The sequence below is a fragment of the Ananas comosus genome, linkage group 13 (genome assembly GCF_001540865.1).
Source record: "Ananas comosus cultivar F153 linkage group 13, ASM154086v1, whole genome shotgun sequence".
Classification (NCBI taxonomy): Eukaryota; Viridiplantae; Streptophyta; class Magnoliopsida; order Poales; family Bromeliaceae; genus Ananas; species Ananas comosus.
The window spans coordinates 10,011,462-10,032,589 of NC_033633.1; the positions used below are offsets into that span (position 1 = coordinate 10,011,462).

General features: G+C 36.6%; 2 protein-coding genes across 4 annotated transcripts; both read right to left on the reverse strand.

Annotated features, from left to right (window-relative positions):
• Positions 1,805-4,589, reverse strand: LOC109719238 (leucine-rich repeat extensin-like protein 3). The gene has a single exon (XM_020245789.1). The coding sequence runs from the start codon at positions 4,580-4,582 to the stop codon at positions 1,946-1,948; it is 2,637 nt and encodes an 878-aa protein (XP_020101378.1). The 5' UTR covers positions 4,583-4,589; the 3' UTR covers positions 1,805-1,945.
• Positions 7,759-11,403, reverse strand: LOC109719775. Of its 3 annotated transcripts, none has more exons than XM_020246589.1 (5): positions 10,507-11,403; positions 8,875-9,158; positions 8,510-8,719; positions 8,198-8,359; positions 7,759-7,877 (listed from the first exon to the last, which is right to left on the reverse strand). In XM_020246589.1, the coding sequence occupies exons 1-4, from the start codon at positions 11,324-11,326 to the stop codon at positions 8,234-8,236; spliced, it is 1,440 nt and encodes a 479-aa protein (XP_020102178.1). In that variant the 5' UTR covers positions 11,327-11,403; the 3' UTR covers positions 7,759-7,877; positions 8,198-8,233. The 3 variants fall into 3 exon arrangements, with proteins under 3 accessions (XP_020102178.1, XP_020102177.1, XP_020102176.1); XM_020246588.1 differs by lacking the exon at positions 7,759-7,877 and adding an exon at positions 7,895-8,119; XM_020246587.1 differs by lacking the exon at positions 7,759-7,877 and having other exon boundaries at positions 7,895-8,359.

Consider the following 21,128-nt stretch of genomic DNA (forward strand, 5'->3'; position numbering starts at 1 on the left):
TACAGGTAATCCTATCAGGATTATTGTGTTTGATTCATCCGGTATATAATCTGGTCAGTAATGTAGCATTACAAATGGTGCAGGATTGCACCAAAAATATTACCGAGAGGGGATATGTATGGTTCGGGTTATCCTGGTAGGATTACAGGTAATCCTGTCAGGATTATTGTGTTTGATTCATCCGGTATATAATCGTCAGTAATGTAGCATTATAAATGGTGCAGGATTACACCAAAAATATTTACGAGAGGGGGATATGTATCTTGGATTACTGGAATCCAGTAATACTGGATATATGTAAAATGACAATTTTACCTCTTTAACTCCCAAAACACCTTTCAATACGTTATTTTAAAAATTTTAATTTAAAATTTTGAATTGTCAACTTTTAAATTTTAAATTTATAAATTTCATATTTATATTTTAAATTAAAATATTAAATTTTATATTTTTGTTCAAATTTAAAATTTAAAATTTAAAAATTTAAATTATTTAAAATAAAATTTAGTAAAAGAAATATTATTTGTAAACAGTAAAATAAAAGTTTACTATAAACACTGTAATAGACTATACTTTATTGTGTAGATTACTGAATTTTATAGTTAGAACCAAACATAGTAATACTATAAATACTGTAATCCAGTATTATATTACTGCATTAAACCAAACGCACTAATGCAGAATCAGTAGTAATCTAATTTAAAAAATCCAAGATACCTGAATATATTGAAATACTCTGTAATATTACATAACTCGAACCAAACGCAGCCTAAAGTGAATATTCGATAAATCTAGGTGAGGGTATCTAAAGTGTTTTGTGCATAATTTAACGAAATATTAACGGAGTAGTTGACGAAAAGAGAAAGATTTAATACACTAAAAACAAAAGGGTACTAAAATGAGAAAGTGCGAAACCATTGAGGTGATATTTGAAGTTTGTCCAATAATTTACCTTTTTGTTTTTATTGGGTGCTAGTCATTAATAATGGACAAGTTTAAAACTTTATGAATAGGCCATTTCAAGCTTTATGAGAAATTGAGAATCATCAAAGTTAAATATTAACTTGAAGGATTTGACTAGAAAGTAAAAAAAAATGCTTTTGCTTATATACCCCTCACTACTATTCAAAATTTTTAACTTTATCCTTCTATTTTCAAAATACTCTTCTAAATTCTAGATCTTATTATTAAATCCCAGAATTAGGGGTATATTTGAAGGAATTTTTGCACATCAGTAGGGGCATTTTGGTCCATCTGAGATATATTAGATAAGTAATTATATATGGATTTTTTTTTTTTATTTGCTGTATATAAGTAACTGTGGGTTTTTCTTCTTTTTAAGTAGTTTGTTTGATGTTTATTTAAGAGGTTAACTGCATGATTTTTTACTTTCAATTCCTAACCTTTGAATTTTGGATGTAGAATTAAGCTATTTATATCTGCATCATTTCTAATGATGAGGCATTTAAATTAATGTTCGGCATCTTAAACACATTTTAGGCTATTTAAACTACCCAGAAATCAAATTTTAAGATTTTACGATTCACTTAATGATCAAATGACCTCAAATTTATCTTGTGTTGGCCGTTGAACTGTATCAATTTTAAGATCACGTAAGTGATAGGCAACTGCAGTTGAGCAATTACAAAACTTATTCCGGATATTGTGTAATATTCTTTAGGATGGGCATACTTAAAAAAAATAATGAAAATAAAAGTAAAGTAAAATAAAAAATCTTTCTCTATTTAATGAGATAAAATTTCTAATAGCATATACTTGATACGCAAAAAAAAAAAAAAAACCCTCATGCGAATATGATCATGCCTTTATAGGAATATATCTTGTACTTTGTCATTACATGATACAGCTTGTTTTAATAAGAAAATATTGTCTTCTTAGTTAACAACATTGGGTGACCTTTGGAGAAATAATGGGCCGGTTCAGTTTAGTAGCCTTGGAAGATTGGTGGAGGCGGCGATGAGTAACTTGAGACGAAGATCGGGGGAAGGACTTCTATATGGGGAGGCGGAGGAGAGGAGAGTGCAGGCGGAGGTGAGGAGGTTGGCGGTGGAGGGGAGAAGATTGGTGGTGGTGGTGAGTGCACAGGTGGAGGTGGTGGTGATGAGTGCATAGGTGGAGGCGGTGGCGGAGGTGAGTGCACAGGTGGAGGCGGCGGCGGGGGTGAGTGCGTAGGTGGAGGTGGTGGTGAGTGCACAGGCGGAGGTGGTGGTGAGTGCACAGGTGGAGGTGGTGGTGGTGAGTGCGTGGGAGAAGGTGGTGGCGGTGAGTGCGCAGGTGGAGGTGGTGAGTGTACAGGTGGAGATGGTGGTGGCGGTGGTGATTGCGTGGGTGGTGGAGGTGAGTAGACAGGTGGCGGTGGAGGAGGTGATGCCACCGGTGGCGGTGGTGAATAGACTGGCGCAGGAGGAGGTGGGGAGTAGGTTACTGGAGAGGGTGGCGGCGGTGAGCGAGTCGAAGGAGGTGGTGACTTCACCACTGGCGGAGGTGGTGATTGGACTGTAGGTGGCGGGGAGTAAACTGATGGTGGCGGTGGTGGTGAGCTTATTGGTTTCTGTGGTGGCGAGAAGTGTTCGGGATAAACTGGCCCTCTATCGCCTTTTGGTGGAGGGGGTAAGAACGTCAGTGGAGGTGGCGGTGGAGGTGAGCTTATTGGTTTCGGTGGTGGTGAGAAGTGTTCGGGATAAACCGGCCCTCTATCGCCTTTTGGTGGAGGGGGTAGGAACGACAGTGGAGGTGGCGGTGGTGAATTAGCTTTTGTTGTAGGATATTTTGGTTGCTTTGGAGGAGGCGATGGAAGCACCGGAGGTGGTGAACTCGCTGATTTAGGTGGTGGTGATGAGCGTGAGGGATCAACCGGCCCCCTATCACCTTTTGGTGGAGGGGGTAAGAATGTCAGTGACTGTGGTGGGGGAGGTGATGGGAGAACTGGAGGTGGTGGCGGTGGCGAGCTCACTGATTTAGGTGGTGGTTTGGAGCGTGTAGGATCAACCGGCCCTCTTTGGAATTGTGGTGGAGGCGGTAAGAATCTTGCAGACGGTCGTGGCGAAGGAGGCGCCTGTGAGTATATAGGAGAAGGAGTAATTGGCTTAGGAGATGGAGTCACCGGCTTTGGTGATTGTTTAGGAGTTGGCTCTATTGGCTTAGGAGATGGTGGGGGGGATAATGTAATTGGCTTTGCAGATGGTGAGATCGGCTTAGGAGACGGTGTGGTTGGCCTAGTAGTCGGCGCCACTGGCTGAGGAACTGGCTTAGGAGATAGTGGAGCTGGGTTAGGAGTCGGCGCCACTGGCTGAGGAATTGGCTTAGGAGTCGGCTTAGGGGATGGAATAAATGGTTTTGGCTTAAGAGGAGTTGAGCATTTGAACTGGCTACAATCAATGTGCCGACTTACCACTGGGAGGCACTCTTTTGCTGACTTCTGCCCAGGCCTTGAGTTGGCTAAGCAATTGCCTTTATCATTGAACACCACCTCAGCCCCTGACGATGGCACGCATGTAGTGGCCTCACCGGTGAAGTAATTGTACGAGAAACTGAAGTTTGCCAATTGAGGCAACTTGCATACACTCTCGGTGACAACACCAGTGAGGACATTGTGGGAGAGGTCTAACTGCTCAACCTTGGCTAGCCCCGTAAAACTCTGGGGAAGTGCACCACTGAGCCTATTATTGCTTGCGTCGAGCACTGTCACATTCCCTAGCTTCCCAAGCTCAGGCGGTAAGCACCCTGTGAGCCCGTTGTTCAACAAGATGAGCTCATTGAGTGTGCCCACCATTCGACCTGCGCTGCTCGGTATGCATCCACCAAGCTCATTATTGGCAAGAACAATAACAGAAGCAGTGGAGTTACCAAAGTTCTCTGGAATTCCAAGAGTGAAACGGTTATTGTTGACAAAGATGGCATCGAGGGGCCTGTTGAACAGCTCTAGTGGAAGTGGGCCTTCAAAGTCATTGAATCGAAGGTCGAGGTAGCGCAGGGCTGGGAGGTTAAGGACGGCAGCAGGAAAGGGGCCGACGAAGCGGTTGTTGCTGACGTCGAACTCATGGAGGAGGGTAAGACGAGAAAATGTATCTGGAATTATACCACAAAAGCGATTGGAGTTTATGTGGAAGAGGGCGATGTCGGTGAGTAGGCTAAGCTCGGTTGGGAGGTAGCCGGCGATGTCGGCACTATTGAGGTCGACGCCAGCAACAACATTGACGGAGGAGTCATCAAGAGCGGGAGAGCAAAAGACGCCAGAGTATGAGCACACGTCAGGGCCATCCCAATTGGCAGTGAAGTTGAGGGGATCGGAGTAGATAGCGTGTTTCCAGGCATGGAGAGCTATGTAGGCATGACGGAGGCGTTCATTCGCAAACTTAATGTCGATCTTGATGTCAAACTCAAAGTCTCGAGAGAGGTCACCATTGCGTTCGCGGAGGGTGAGGAGCTGGCGTCGGGCAATCGCGGCTGCCTCAACGTCGGTCAAGGCTAAAGCTGAGGAAGAAAAGATGAGGAGGAGGGCAGAGAGGAGAATAAAGGGGGAGCGGCCAAAGGCCTCCATGCTGGGTAATGAGAGCACCATGGAGAGCCCAAGGCTGCTATAAGGCAACGAGGGAGTTAGGATGGGTTGTTATAGAGAAATTGAATGGCTCCCCGACAATGAAGGGAGAGTTAGTTATCTTTATTTGGTTACATTTGATAGGAGAGAGAGAGAGAGAGGAGAAGATTGACCGTTGGTAGAAAGAGCGGTCGGAAGGGGACTGCCGAACGAAGCGCGGGGTATTGGGGTCTGTCTCATGCGCAGTTTAGCAGGCGAGAATCGATGGACCTATCATAATCCAAATGCTCAAATCTTGAAACAAAGATTTCAAGTTTCAACTTCTCTTTTTTTTTGAAAATAATAAAAATTAAAATAGAAAGACTTCATGGTGCATTTATTAGAATTTAGATGCAACCAAAGCCACACATCAAACACTTTTGGATACACCCACAACAGTACAATTTTGATTTTTAATTTATTATAATTTCAAACATTCTAAATTATTATAATTAAATTTTAGAGTCCAATTTAGTTGACTAAATACTAATCTTTCACTGATGTGTTAATGATGAGGCGTCTTAGTAATTGCAATGTTATTGATCAAATACTATCACTTTGCTGTTATATGAGCGACACATTATTATTTAATCAATCAAATTTGACTGTAGTACTTAATTACTATAATTTAAAAAGTTTGAGCCAAAAACCTCAACAAATTAAAGTTCGTAGACGCAAGTGTTACAATCCTCAAAGTTTGAGGACCTAAAACGCAAATTAGCATGTATAAAATTATACTACAATACTTAAAAGAACGAAGTCCTTAATACTTCCACATCATTTATAATAATTGAGCATTCGAATCGACAATCAATATCGTTAAGTATGATCCACAATATTTGAAAACTAAATTTAGTGATTTTTCGGCATAATTTACCTAGTAGTAAAATAGTTTCAAATATATCTTATATTTTCCATTGAAAATTATTAATTTTCAGACCACTTAAATAACAGATAAATAATATCAAAATTTAACACACTAACTAATATTTAGAACCAGTAATCATGAATAAATTTTTATTATATTTTTAAATTTATATGGATTTAGAAATATGCCATATTTTTTCGTAACTCGAAACATTTTAAAGGATCATTGTTAGGAAAATGTAGTTAGGGTTCTGGTTAAGAATAGTATAATGAGTTAATGACCATTTAATCCTTATATTAATTAAGTTTGACTAATACCTATATATAGCCTATTAACTAAAATAGTAGATTGTAATAAACTTTAAAATTTCATCTCTTTTGTTCCCATAAATTAATAGAGGCTAATTAGTTTGGTCATTTTACTAAATTTAGTAGCTAATTTAAACCTTAATTACATTAGCATATTATCCTCCATTTGTTTTACCCCTGTTTTAATTGAGAAAAAATATATATATAATTGTTTCTCTATTTGATAAGCTTCAAAGGTTAATTATTCCTTGCCTAATGCTATATTTGGAATTTGTAAAAAAAATGCGTTACGTGTGGTTTTAAAGTTAAAAGGGAAAACTTCAAATACCACCCTTGTGATTTCACATTTTCACATTTTAGTATCATATGGTTTAAAATGTATCAATTTAATATCCCGTGATTTTATTTTTATCTTTTTATTATCGATTTTATTAATTTTTTTCGTTAAATCAGTGACAAAATTAAAAGTAAAGGGTACTAACGTGAATATTTGATAAATTTAGATAGGTATCTAAAGTTTTTTTTGTATATAATTTAACGAAATATTAACAAAAAAGTTGCTGAAAAAATAAAAATGAAACCATAAGACACTAACTTGATACACTTTAAATCATAGGGTATTAAAGTGAGAGAGTACGAAACCAAGGGGTGGTATTTGCAGTTTACCCAAGTTAAAAAGAAAACATTGTTAATACGAGGGCATTGCAAAAAAAAAAGCATTGCTTATGGCTAAAATGTGAGATGAAAAAAATATTCCATTTATTTTTCTAAAATATAGTACATCGTTTGGTTAAAAATGAAAAATGAAAAATGAAAAATGAAAAATGAAAAATGAAATCAAAATAAAAATCAAAATAGACAGAAATAAAAAACGGAATGATACAACCTCTCAATATATTTGGTTCAGAATAACAATAAGAATCGGTATAGTTGATTCATGGTTTCAATATTTCAAAAATTTTGATTGTCAAAAAAATAATTAAAGAACAAACTATAAAAATAATTTAAAATTTAGTTTGTACCTCAAAACATAAAATTAAATTTATAATTTAGATTCAAATTAAAAATTAAATATTAAAAATTTACATTAAAATATTAAAATGATAAGCCAAAATTTTAAATGTAACTTTAAAAAAATTTAAAAATTTAAAATTGAGCGGACAATTCAAAATGTAAAACTAATTTTTTGATTTGATTCAAATTCAAACTTACAACTAAATTTAAATTTAAATTTGTAGATCAAATTCCAAGTGCTTGATTGAATTATATTGTAATTTAATTTCTAAATCAAAATCTAGAATTAAAATTTTAATTTCTAATTTATTTTTATATTTTAATTAAAAATTAAAGGCACAAATTTAAATTTAATTTTAAATAAAAATATAAAATATAATTAAGATATTTTTGTAAAGTGCATTTTTTCTGCCTAAATTCAACTTCCAATCCGACTTTCTACACTGAATTGAAAAAAAGGTAAATGGAGATTCACATTCATCCGAGAATTGAAATCTGAATAGAACTCCGGCATATCAAACACTCACAAACGAATTCGTCCATTCCAATTCTGATTCTTGGATAAAAAAGAGCGAACCAAAAACGCTCATAATTTCTATGATTCCTCTAGACAACCAAGAAACATATTTCCACATATAGTTTCTCAACTAAATAGCATTAGATTGCTATTAATACCAAAATGGGCTCTAACTTTAATTAGCAAAGACAAATGCATAAATAACACGCAGATTCCACCTTCTAAACAAAGAGCGAAGGATTTAAATGCCCATCGGCACAGACTGTATCCATCGTGTCGTATCTTACCAACAAGATATTATTACGATATAGCTCTTGTGCAGATGGCGCAGTTCAAAATCTTTTATTCTTTAAATTAGTAAATAATTTTCTCAATAAAATTCAAAAGATTTGATAAATATACATAATAAACAGTTAAAATATTTTATTACTAAGGAAAATAAATATACTATGCCATTATGTGTCGGCACACATATTTTTTGTGACTGACATGCATTGGCACAGTCTGACACGCACCGTGCGAGCAAGCTTCCGACACGACTCCGCGCCACGGCATTTAAATCCTTGCAAAGAGCTACTTGGGCCAAAAGGAACTTTATAAGACTTTGTTTGGGATTGCGGAAAAGGTAAGATTGACAAATATTCCATTCCATTTACTTCTACAAAAATATACTTTTGCTTAGATCAAAACTATTCGATTCTAATATAATTTTTGCGGTCCCACCAAAAAGCGAAAAAGCAAATCCTATATACTTTTCCCCAACCTAATAAAAATAAAACCATGCTCCCAACACTGTAGAAGAGTTGGAAAATTTTCTACAATGGATAAAGAAAGGAAATGATCAAAAGTAATAGACACTATTGAATAGTTTAAAAGATGCAAATGAATCAAACCTCAGCAGGAAATATAAGCATCCCTTGTTTCAGCTTCTAGCGCATCAGAGATCGCAACACGGTCTCGACTTCTGCTAAAGGCTGTCCAGCATATAGTTGAAGCTGGCCTTTTCTTACAACAATTAACTTCAATTCATTCGACTCGACGGCCTCACTAAGCTCCTGCAAAACATTCAGCATCTACACTTTTTAGCAGTAGTTATAAGAATCGAAAGTCAAAAGAAGAGAATCTTCTATGCTTTTTTCATCATTAGTTACACTCAAATACTCGTCGTTTTTATACATCGTGTTTGTGTCCGTAGAAATTCTTACTTGAATTGTCAGAGGAACAACGTCGGCACTGACGTCACCCAAGCCTTCGAAAAATGACTCCAGCAAGTAGCAGAAATTTGTCGCATCACCACGATCTTGAAATGCAACTGTATAGGATGGAGAATCGTCATTTTCTGAAGACAAGTCCATGTTTAACGAATAAAGTCCTCTGGGGCCACTTCGCTCTACACCTCTGCGTAAAAAAATTCCCTGAAAATCATTTTAACAAACATTCAGAAAACTAAAAGTTTGTGGCGTGGAAGGGTTAATTTAAATAGATACGACACAAGAACAGTAAAGTAGATTGTGTAAATGGTAAGTTTGTTACATTTTAATGCATGTGACATGAAATGAAAATTGCTTACTAGGACATATGGGAGTTTCAACCACCACGATTTCTCTTCCGCATCAATATCGTCATTTTTCCTATTCATTTTCGCCGCTTTAATGGGACTTTGAGTATTCCGGTCATCAAGCATGAGTTTCTTTTCTTCTATAGATTTGTCATGCCAACTAGATGAAGCCGTTAAAGTTTCCAAATTACGAAGATTCCTTGGCGTCAAAGAGTTGGGAGGTCGTACTTCATCTGTTTTATGCAATTGAGAAGACTCTTCCACAGGACTATGATAAGCAATCTGCTGATAACCGCCTAAAATGGATAAATAAATAATTTTATCGAATAATCAATTGCATTTTTACTAGATAAAGAGTTTAAGCTAGAAATCTGCATGCCATTCTTAATCCACTATATTCTATCTGAAGTTCATGGTTTTAGGCAACTTAGTTATTTGCTCATCATGCAGCGATTATGCCCTCCTTGATGTGGTCTATCAGAGGTTGCAAAAAAGGGAAGGTCTTAGGATATATGTGACACCCTAATAGTCCCACATCGGATAGAAAAAAAATTATATATGAAAATTATAAGGACTAAGGACTCCAATAATAATAACTAGGCTTAATATTTTGAGGCAGTGGTTTGAAACCCAACATAGCGGTTTGGGGGCAGAAAGATGTGAAACTGAGAAAATGAACATGAGAATGTACTATTGCATAATTGTTAAGAACCACATGCATAACTAAAGATTTAGGTGATTTTCTTAGTACAAGCCATGGATATTGGATAAGAATCATTGTACTCTAAAGGCATGTTTGTTTCATTGAAACTGGACGGGCATGTTTGTTTTATTGAAACTGGACTTTCGGTAAGTGGAGTTCAGGTAAAAAGTATTTCTCCCCTGATGTTTGTTTCATAACTATGGAAATGAAGTTTCTTCAGTTCTGCCGTTTGTTTGGCGGAAAGTAAATAATGTAAAGCTATAATTTATGTATAAATAAAAAATAACTTGATAAATAATAAATTATAATATAATAAATAAAAATAATATAATTATATTCCTATATAATTAAAATGTTTAATCTAAACAACTAAATTATTTTTTAAACAACTAAATTATTTTTCATACATAAATTATAATAATACAACAATAAAATTATAAATTACTAAAATGAAGGAAATACTAAAACTTAACTAATCAATTTTTATCATATTTTAAATATGCAAACTAAAGAAAAGAGCAATTAGTACCATAATTAAATATACTTAAATATAACTAGCATTACCCATTGTATTATTTTATTATTTGTTCCTTCACCTCTCTTCACCGTAATTGACTTCGGCCCATTCGGCCCATGGTGGGCCGAAGTCAATTACGGTATTTTCGGTAACTCGAATTTCGACTGTATTTTTATTACAGTGAACCAAACAGCAGAAGTGATTGTTTATGACTGAAAACAGCTTCACCCCTCTCCACTTTCACCCAAACAAACAAGCCCTAAGAACGTGAGACACAATGGAAATATGGTGGATATGGCACTCAAAGCTAATTGTATACTAAGTTCACATGGGGAAATGAGTTAAATCAACAAGAAACAAACAAATATTACACATTTCAAACAGATTCAACTAATGTAAACATAAAAGAAAGAGAATTTTATACCATTTGCATCATCATCATCATCATCTTTAACCTCTGAACCCCCAAATCCATTGGAAACATTTCTACTCTTCGCATTCGAGCTCAAAGCTTCGAGCTTTCTCTTTTCATTTGATTCCCCTGTCTCCCTCTTTCCATTCAAACTCATCGAATTCGTAGAAGAACTCTTCTTCGAACGAGCGAGCCCTCGACCGATTTCGTCCCTAATTCCATCCTTACCGGCCGCAAGATCCCTCCTTTCCTTCTCCCTCACCTCCTTCACCATTGCTCTTATCAATTGCAACCTTCTTTCGAACTCCGAAACCTCGCCGACTACTCTGCCCACATGTCCCTCCACCCTCCCCTGTTCCAAACCCTCCCTCCTCTTCTCCAAGCTCCCATTGCCGCGGCCACTGCCGAGGAACCAAACAGCGGCAAGGGTTTGAACAACAAGAAGGAGAGCGAATCGCAAACCTAGGTCGAGAACCGGGTTCGGGAGCCATCGATGCGCAGGCGCGGGGGGGAATGGGTCGGCCGCTTCTTCGAGGGCTTCGACCTCCGCTCCGAGGACGGGGAGGTGGGCAATGGCGGAGGCTTCACGGGCCTCATCGAGCTGAGAGTTTTGAGGAGGGGTTTGGTGGGTTTGTAGGGGGAGAGGAGGTGGGTTTTGGGGAGGCGTTTCTAGGGTTTTGGGGAGCTTGATGCGGAGGTGGTTGCGACGCTTGGTGAGGGGTTTGGGGGAGGGGAGTGGGGAGGAGTGGAGGCCTCTAATGGCGCTTCTTTGAGGAGAGGAGGGAAGGGAGAGGAAGAAGAGGAGAGGGGATGAGGAGGAGCCCATGACCATGGTGAGGGTTTCACCATGGCTTTGCGAAAATGAAGGAGATAATGGAAATGAAGGCCTTGTGTAGTGATGAGTGTATTTTTACAGAGTGTTATTTGCATATACCTTCCTGCAAACATAGTAAATTACGAAAATATTCCTGCAAAACGGAAACTCCATAAGCTGTCCCTGCAAAAGTCCTAATTTATGCAGATATGTCCCTCTGCTGTTTATTTTTTAACAGTTTTCATGTAAAATGATCATTTTGCCCTCACAAATATATCCCTCCAAAAGCATCTTCCCCCTTTCTTTCTCTTCCTCTTCCTCTTCGGGCCGCCGGAGCGGATGGCGACGACGGCGCGGGTCGAGTTCGCCGGCGACAAAGAAGAGGGAAGAGAAAGAATGAGAGGAAGAAAAAAAGGGAAGAGGAAGAAGGAGAGGAAGAGGGAGAGGAAGAGGGAAGAGAAAGAAGAAGAGGGAAAGGGTTCGTCCGGCGACGAAGAAGAGGGAAGAGGAAGAGGAAGAGGAAAAGAAAGAGGGAGAGGAAGAAGAAGAGGGAAAGGGAGAGGGTTCGCCGCTGCCGTCGCATCTTCTCCCTCGCCGGCGATGAAGAAGAGGGAAGAGGAAGAGGGAGAGGAAGAAGAAGGGAGAAAAGGGAAGAGGGAGAGGAAGAAGAAGGAAAAGAAAGAGAGAGGGTTCGCCGTCGCTGCCGTCGTCGCCGCCGTCGCTGCCGCCGCTGCCCTCGCCGGCGACGAAGAAGAGGGAAGAAGAAGAGGGGGAAGAAGAAGAAGGGTAGAATCGTAAATTTACCTTATAATTAACCATGGTTAAGTACTTTAACCGTGGTTAACGAAAATTTTCTAACAGTCCTTAACGGCAGGGACATATCTGCATAACTTTAGACTTTTGCAGGGATAACTTATGGAGTTTCCGTTTTGCAGGGATATTTCCGCAATTGACTATGTTTGCAGGGACCTGTATGCATTTAACCCTTTTACAAACTTGGTTGAGGATGGAAAGGGGTTTGGGATGTCAATGGGTATGGATTACCCGAAATATTATCCGAATCCGAACGGGACGGGTTTATTCGAGCTAAATGGGTATGGATTCGATTATGGGCATAAAAAATAAAAAACCCGACGGATATGAATACAGGTATGGATTTTATATTTACCCGACCCGAACCCAAACTCGACCCAAACCCGAACCCGAACCCGAACCCGAATAAATTATATATATACATACTTTATTTTTATTTATTATATAAAATGTAAAATATTTAATAGTTTTATCTCTTACATCTTCATTCAACGGTATAGATTTTTAAAACCCGCCGGGTCCGGGTCCGGGTCCTGGTTCGGGTTTCGGGTTTTTGGTCAGGTACGGATATGCGTATGGATTTTTAAAACCCGCCGGGTCCGGGTCCGGGTCCTGGTTCGGGTTTCGGGTTTTTGGTCAGGTACGGATATGCGTATGGATTTTTAAAACCCGCCGGGTCCGGGTCCGGGTCCTGGTTCGGGTTTCGGGTTTTTGGTCAGGTACGGATATGCGTATGGATTTTTAAAACCCGCCGGGTTCAGGTCCGGGTACGAATTTTAATTTGGTTTTCGGGTTCGGATTTTTAAAAACCCGACCCAAACCCAACCCGTTGACATCTCTAAAATGTGTGGTTAATTGCACCATTGCCCCCCAAATTTGCACATTCATTTTAGTACCCCTTTTTTTATCTATTTTTGGATAAATTATACTTTTGGTTATCAAATTTTAATTCATTAATAATTTTTTATTTAAAAATTTTAAATTATTATAATCAAATTTTATAACTCATTTTAGGGTCTCCTTTAATATTTTCTTCTCCTTTTTGTACTATAGCCGAAGTGTCATTCGGCAATCTTTTTTTCGCCCTCACTTATCTCCTCCTCCAAGCACCATGTTTCTGGCTCTTCTATCTTTCCTTTCACGTATGTCTTGTCAGCGATTGTGCTTCATAGTAGCCTTTGCGCCATCACCCTTTCGCCGACACTGCACTTCCCCTTTGCTATAGTACTAGGCACCTTTTCGTCGTCTTATTCGTACTATGTGCAGTAATTAGGGACATTCTCAAGAGACGCCTCATCCCTTCCAAGGTCAACCTATGTTCTCCGTTTTCTTACCTTAAGATTGTTTCGTGCTTTTCACCATTCGAAGTTTTCAGACTTTCAACCAGAATTCTGTTCCTACTCACACGGCTACTAGCCAAAGTCATCCTTTACCCGAAGCTTTTCGAGTTTTGGCACATCCTTATATTAAGCGCAAGGCATCACCTTGCTGAAGCCTCTGTTCGTGCGACCCACGTGGCACACTCTAGCCCGCTTGTTCGTTGTTGCTAAAAGTAGGTATCAACACAAAGAGATATGCCAAACAAGATATTTATGATAAATCTTTATAGGTATGTGAAACAACAATAAAAAATTAAATATATACCAAAATTCAGGATCATAAACAAAATAAAAGAACTCACATAGGGCCATATAGAAGATATTCTTGATCAATCTGCAGATGCGAGAAGTCTGGCTATAATCTAAATGTCACCAATCAAACTTCGATAATCTGGTTTCTCCTTTTTTTTCAGACACTCTCCGTATGCTGTAGAACAGATGATAATTATTCACCAAAATACGTACGAGAAGGTGACATGACCAATATCTCTTTTATATAGAGTCCAGATCAACTTCCCATTAAAGTCTGATAAGGATTCTATTTAATTTGAATAGATGCAAAAGAGATAAGATATATCATATCAAATAATTCTATATCTATTAGGATTGACCTTTATCTACAGTAAATCCAAATTTAAATATGATTAATTGGCCTCATTTATAAAAATTCTAACAATTTATGCATCCAAGGGCCTAAATAATTTTAAAATCACTATTCTAGCTATAGGGTATTTTTATTTTGTTATTTAATTTTTTGAATTATTTGCTTTGTTACTTGACGTCTTTGAAAAATAATACATGTGCCTAATGCTTATGTATATTTATGCACTAAAGCTTTATCATCTTTTCTCATTTAGTAGTTGTAATGACCTAACCTGTGTAATTTATAAATTTTGAATTTAAACTTTAAATTTGATATTTTAACTTAATTTAAATTTTGAGACTTTAAATTTGATATTTTTGAATTAATTTGAATTTTGAAAATTTAAATTTTTAATTTCAAGTTAGAATTTTAAATTGATGAAGTTTTAGTCAACCAATGGTCAACCGTCAGAGCTTTTTGTTTGACCGACCTCGGCCACTAGCCTCCAGCTATTTCTTTCTACTATTTTTTCTCTTTTGTTCATCTCCTGCCCATGCGAAAGGATGAGAGCACGTGTTCCTCCCTGTGTAAACTCTTTTCTTTTTTTCTTCCCTCCCCATTCATGTCCACTCTCTAATTCTTCCTCTTTCTCTTTTTTCTTCCCTCTCTTCCTTCCTCTCTTCTTCTTTTTCCTCTATCTCCACTCCTTTTATTTTCTTTTTCTCTCTACTTAGCTAGCCACCCTTTTCTTTCACTCTTGAATCTTGACGCTTTTAATCCTACCTTGAGCTCACACCGGAATAGTGGCTAAGGCTCTCCTTTCATAAGGGTTTTGGCAAGATAGGGGACCAAGCTTGAGAGTCCTATATTGTAGCACCAACTTCAATTAGGATAAACTTGGAACTTAGCCAAAATCTTTGTTTTTCATCAAATGATGTACATTGATGTTTTGAAAGTTTTTAATGAAAATTTTAGGTTGTGTTGCTATTTGGAAATGAGTTAGTTATGATATATCTTTGGTTTAGTAAAATTCAGAATTGAACTATAGTTTATGATAACTAAATGGTAGACCAACCACTCCACCACGCTCCACCACGGTCGATCAATGAGATGGCTAACGGAAGCTATAGCTTTGGTCTTCGAATGAATGACTACCATCATAGTCTTGATTGACCTTTACCCCGGTCGACCATTTGTGAGATGAAGATTGATTATGGACAACAGAATGAGCTAAACTCGTGGTTTTTTTTTTCTTTAGTTTTCTTGGCTAGCTTCATTAGGAGCTATGGAGAGTCTTCTTTATTGATTTAATTAGTGCTTCTGTTTTTCTTTAGGATTGATTAAGGATCTCTTCACCTCACTTTTATCTTTTATTTTCTGAGAACCTTATTGATACTGATGAATAGAAGATTTCTCTCCAAGTTACGTCACTAAAATTAAAATAATCCTCCTTTCTAAGTTATTTTAATTTTTATTTTATTGTCCATATCTACTCATATGAGAGATTGTATTTGAAAAATTGCACTTTCTTTATGAATATATTATCTTGTTATTAGATTGTTGGTATATGAACTGACATAAACATGCATATCTTTTTAGAAAATTCCTCGATGACTTAGCTTTCAAGATTCAACCTACATTTATAATAGGGGCAATTGCTTATATACCCCTGAAAAGTTTCCGACTTTTCGATTTACCCCTCTTAGAAGGCTAATATTGAAAATACCCTTTCTACGTTCCAACCTATTTCTAATATATCCCCAGAGTTAAAATTTGTTAATTAACTCTGTTATCTCTGTAAAATTACTATTTTGCCCTTTCAAATATACCCTTCCACAATCACTGACTTTCTTATATGCCCTTAAAATCAGGGGCACAAAAAGTATTATGACTTTTGGTCTTTTCTAATATACCCCTCTATCGTCACCAACATTTCTTATTTGCCCTTAAGTTAAGGGCAAAATTGGTATTTTAATTTTTTTTTTATCTATGGTAGATATTTAACTCACGTTTAATCCAAGTTAACTTAACAGGAGATAACTGAGGGGGTATTTTATAATAACGGTGGAATATATGAGGAGTATTTTAGAAAGAAAAAAAAGGTAGGGATAAATCGGATATTTTCAAACGTATGACGGGTATATAGACAATTATCCCTTTATAATATCTATAAATACTAGTCCGCATATTTAACTTTCAGGGCTTGTTTAACACATAAAAGTAATATTCGACATCCTAATTACATTGTTATGAGTTGAACTTAAGAATTTGGATATTATACGCTTCATCATTGAATGATTTGATTGAATAACATCACTTACTGAATATGCCCTTCTATTTACATTAGTGGAAATTGTTAATTTCGATATTTTATCATACTATTTAACACAATTATATAATTTCTTGGACATCTATCTTAGATACTTTCGTTGTATTTATAAGAATGGAGTTAGATATAGGTTTTATGTGATGAGGGCTATGGTGTCATTGTGGAGTATTATGGTCACGGTTGTTGGTGATGTGTCTCAGTTTATAACGGGGGTCGGGATCAAGAATCCGGTTATTTGATATTTAAGATCATTATGACTTTTGGCCTATATTGTAAATAAACGTTAGATATAATATAGGATGTGGAGTAGAATTTAGATTACTACAATTTAGACAGATGTCGAATGTTGCTAGGAGGGTGAGGAGCTGCACTCCGATGGACTGTCCGAGGACAATGATTATACTATGGACGGATGTTGTTGATAAATGAATGTAAGTATCATATGCCTAAAATATGTGTTGGGTATGAACAAAGTGTAGTATCATGAACATGCAGTGCATGAGGATTATTTACTATATGGATATTTCATATCATTAGTAGGATGAACAATGTACGCCTGAAATGAGTGCAACGTAGTTATGATTACTATTTTGAAAATAATGTACGCCTGAGATGAATGTTGAGTATATTATGACCACTATTCTTCAAATAATATATGCTTGAAATGAATGTCAAATACATTATAATTGTTATTTTAGAGTGTTACGCTGTGTGTGAAGGTGAATGATATGATTTTGGAGTAAATTAAGATGCATTGTGGGAGTGATATGCCAGATGAATATTTCATATCTCTAGTGGGATAAATAGCGTACACCTAAGATGAGTGTAAGATACGTTATGACTTCTATTTTGAAAATAACGTACGACTGAGATGAATGCCAAATATATTATGACTAACGTGTGCTTGAAATAAGTGTTAGATATGTTATAATCATTATTCTGGAGTATTGTGCTATGTACGAAGGTAGGTGGCATGGTTTTGGAGTAGATTAGGGTGTAGGGTGCAGGGTATGAACTTACAATCATGGGGATGATATGTTAGATAGATATTTTATATTACTAGTGGGATGAAGAATTAACGTATGCCTGAAATGAGTGCAAGATATATTATGACCACTATTTTGAAAATAACGTACAATTGATGAGATGAATATAGAGTCATTATGACCACTATTCTTTGGAATAATGTATGCTTAAAATAAGTGTAAGGGACATTATAATCGCTATTCTAGAGTGTTAGTTGTGTATGAAGATTGGTGGTATGGTTTTGAATTAAATTAGCGTGGAGCTCGTTGGTATTTGACTGTCATATTGTGATCGAGTTGAGTTTTTTTTTCGGTATTAGTAATGTAGAATTTTTTTTCTTTATTTGTTATTGGTTTTATATTTTTTGATCTAGACTTTTTTCATATTTGAAAAGTATTATATCATATCATTATTTATTAATTAATTAATTCAATTAATTATTATTTTTTTGAGATGGTATCCTAATCACATGAGTCTTGTGCTCAGGCTTGCGCTGGCAAACACGAGATATGGCCTTCTAAACACATCCAGCATGACCTATTTTTGGAAACATGTGGTATCTACATTATTACTAGTTACATACCTTCCTTTTCTTTCTTTCCTTGTGCATGCATGTAGATATATATTTTTTGCTTGTATCGATCATTTTCTACAGCTTTGATGTATATGTATTTAGACATTTATTTTATATTTATACTTACATATGTATACACGTCATTTTGATTTGTATCATTTGTGTTTATTTTCTTTATCATTTCTGCTTAATCTTTTCGTGATCTTCTTCTATATAATGGTTCTTATTGTAATCTTGATTACTCTCCATAGAGCTTTTTGTTGTCAACTCAGTATGCAATGCAAATAAGCCTTGCACACCCATAAGTTTTGAGTTTAATTAAAACTAGCAATTAACTCATGCAATGCATGAAATAGCAACCAAATTTTAATTATAATAACTTATAGTAAAAAAATAATGTGTTACCCAAAAATATTGCACTCTTAAACCTTTTATTCATAAAAGCATATAGAAACTAAAACTTAAACTTACTTTCTAAGCAAATCAAAAGAACAATAATATCTTACTCTTTATGTGGAGGTAAGCGATGAAAAAGAGAGAATAAAAAAAGAATAACAAAACTAACCTGTTATCTTTTTTGAAAGAGTCTAAATATTGCTAAAAAATTTATTGGTGCTCACCCGCCAAGATAATAAAATTGTCCAAATTGTCTGTTCATTGTGATAATTGGCATGATATATAATTTAAAAAAGAAAATAACATAATATATAATTTGAAAAAAAAATTATGAAGGCTAAATTATAGAAAACCCCCCTGTCAAAACCCGCTTTTTCATTCCTCTACCATGTCATTTAAAAATCTACACTTTGCTCTCTTAAAAATAAAAAATATTCAGAAGGGGGGTACAGTGTTAATTGTATTGACAAAATGACCAAAATGCCCTCTCCATCTTCGTATTCTCCCCTACGCTGCTTCATCTGTAGCCTCTCCACCTTCGTCCTTTGTGCCTCCCTCGACCCCATCTCTCCCTCCGCCGCCCCGCCCTCACTCTGCTTCATTAGGCAACGGTGGGAAGAGGTCGGGTTGGGTGAGGGTGAGGCGGCGGAGGAGGCGAGGGCATGAGTGTGGGCGCGGACGAAGGGATAGGCGAGAGGGAGATGGTGGAGGAGGGCAAGACGACACGACCGACAACGTCATCAGTAAGGGGAGGAAGGCGGCGCTGCTGAGAAGGGATAGAAGGGTATTTTAGGTATAAAAAATATAATAATGGGATATAGATGGAACCCTAACGGAACACTGATGGCGGGGTCGGAAGTAAATATTTTTATTTTTTAAGGGGACATAGTATAGGTTTTTAAATGACAGGAAAAAAAGTGAAAAAAGTGAGTTTTGTCAGGGGGCTTTTCTGTAATTTAACCAATTATGAAAGGGTAGATTATTTCATGAAATGAGAAAAATAAGCTAAAAGGTTATGCCAAGGAGAGGTGCAAAATAGCAAGACCTCATTTTGCATGATGTATTTCTTTCTTTGAAAATTTTTGTATATTTATTATGATTAATAAAGTTCGAGAGTTATACTCAAAATTTTGTAATGAAAAGAGAGTTAATTAAGATTCATAAAACTTGGGAGTTATATCAAGAAAATTTATAACAAAAGAGAGCACTTCAAATGGGTAGCAATCATTTACTTTAAATTTCTTAATGATCAATAGTATCTATTACTATAGCGGTATAGTCCAATCTCTCTACCTATCCTTAGCAATTAATCGATTATTAGAATTAAATGCATTAAATAAATATCTTAATTAGCTAAGACGCCCCACTTCCTAGAGGGTCACCCATTGTCACGCCCGGGTTCCAGCGAAAGCATATCCGGTCGCGTGCACAGACCCGCCGTGTACACCACCACTCAAGTATACACAAGGCGTCTACAAACCATATAGTAAAAGCATATAATTCTAATCAGGTAATCAGAGCACGACTTTTAAACTTATACAATCCAAACCTTAATACATGAAAGAAAAATAAAGTACAATTTACAAAAAAACACTTAATACACATCTCTGTACTAAACTACATAAACTGGTGGAGGTCGTCTAGTACACGTCCAAAAGGCTCTAGCTAGCCGCAGACCCCTCGCCAAGAACCCTAGCCTTTCCCGGGGGAGAAGGCTCTGTAAAAACAACAACAAAGAGGGCGTGAGAACTATTAAACAATAGTTCCCAGTGGGTAAGCCGCCGAGAGTGGCGAAGTACACCACTAGGTCAACTGTGGCATGAGTAGATAGCAATAAATAAGCGAGTAAATGCAGATAATACAATAAGCAATTATATGCAACAGATATGGAAGTAAACTACTCATGCTATTTGCTCAACCATAAATAAATAACAATAGATTGCAGGTATCAGATATTATGATAAATTCTATCAATCATATTACCTGACAATTTAACCAAACATATATCAGAATGTATGCAAGATAATTCACTTTACTGAAATTACAGATGATATCATGTAATTACCTTGTTCCGTAGCAAGAAAGAGACATAATGTCATTCATTATGTTGCTAACCAATCATGATGTCAACTTCTAGGTTGTTCATCACTAAGCTCACTTTAGATGTCAACTTTTCGTCCGCGAAACTAGAACTGAATCTTCATTCGAAATCATCTAAAAAGGATGGGAAATCCATTCCATCGTTGTTCATCTGCAGGAGTTTAATCATTCATTCGATAAGAAGAATTCCAAGGGTACCATTTTCAATAGTGCTTAGTAGTTATACTTGGTACCTATCTTGAGTTCCAAGAAATTATCATATATTAGCAGTGGAATTCTCAAAAGTCAAAACTCTTTAAAAGATTGCACTCCCAGTGCAATTTTATTCCAAGATGAATTCATTTCCTATTTTCTCAAATAGGTTGAGGCTGAAGCCCAAGGCTTCCTAGGTTACATCTGATATACAACTTGTGTTTTACAAGGTAATCAAATACCAAGGATTACTTTGCATTATCCAGCAGTCATTGATAACGAACTAGTTATCCCTGGTAGTTCCCTTTTAATAGCAAATTAAAATTGATTATCCATCAATCCATTAAAGGTGGATTCCTGATGAACTATTCAGCATTATATCCCAACACCTTAATATCATATTTCTTTCTGCCACTAGGCGAGAATCC

Bases quoted from the DNA above. Each gene is read 5' to 3' on its own strand.
- LOC109719775 (XM_020246589.1), bottom strand. From the start codon at position 11,326: ATGGTCATGGGCTCCTCCTCATCCCCTCTCCTCTTCTTCCTCTCCCTT. The intron at 9,159-10,506 runs GTATAAAATTCT...TATCCATTTTAG, and splicing joins TGATGATGATGATGCAAATG to GCGGTTATCAGCAGATTGCT. The intron at 8,720-8,874 runs GTAAGCAATTTT...AATGATTTTCAG, and splicing joins TGAAACTCCCATATGTCCTA to GGAATTTTTTTACGCAGAGG.
- LOC109719238 (XM_020245789.1), bottom strand. From the start codon at position 4,582: ATGGTGCTCTCATTACCCAGCATGGAGGCCTTTGGCCGCTCCCCCTTT.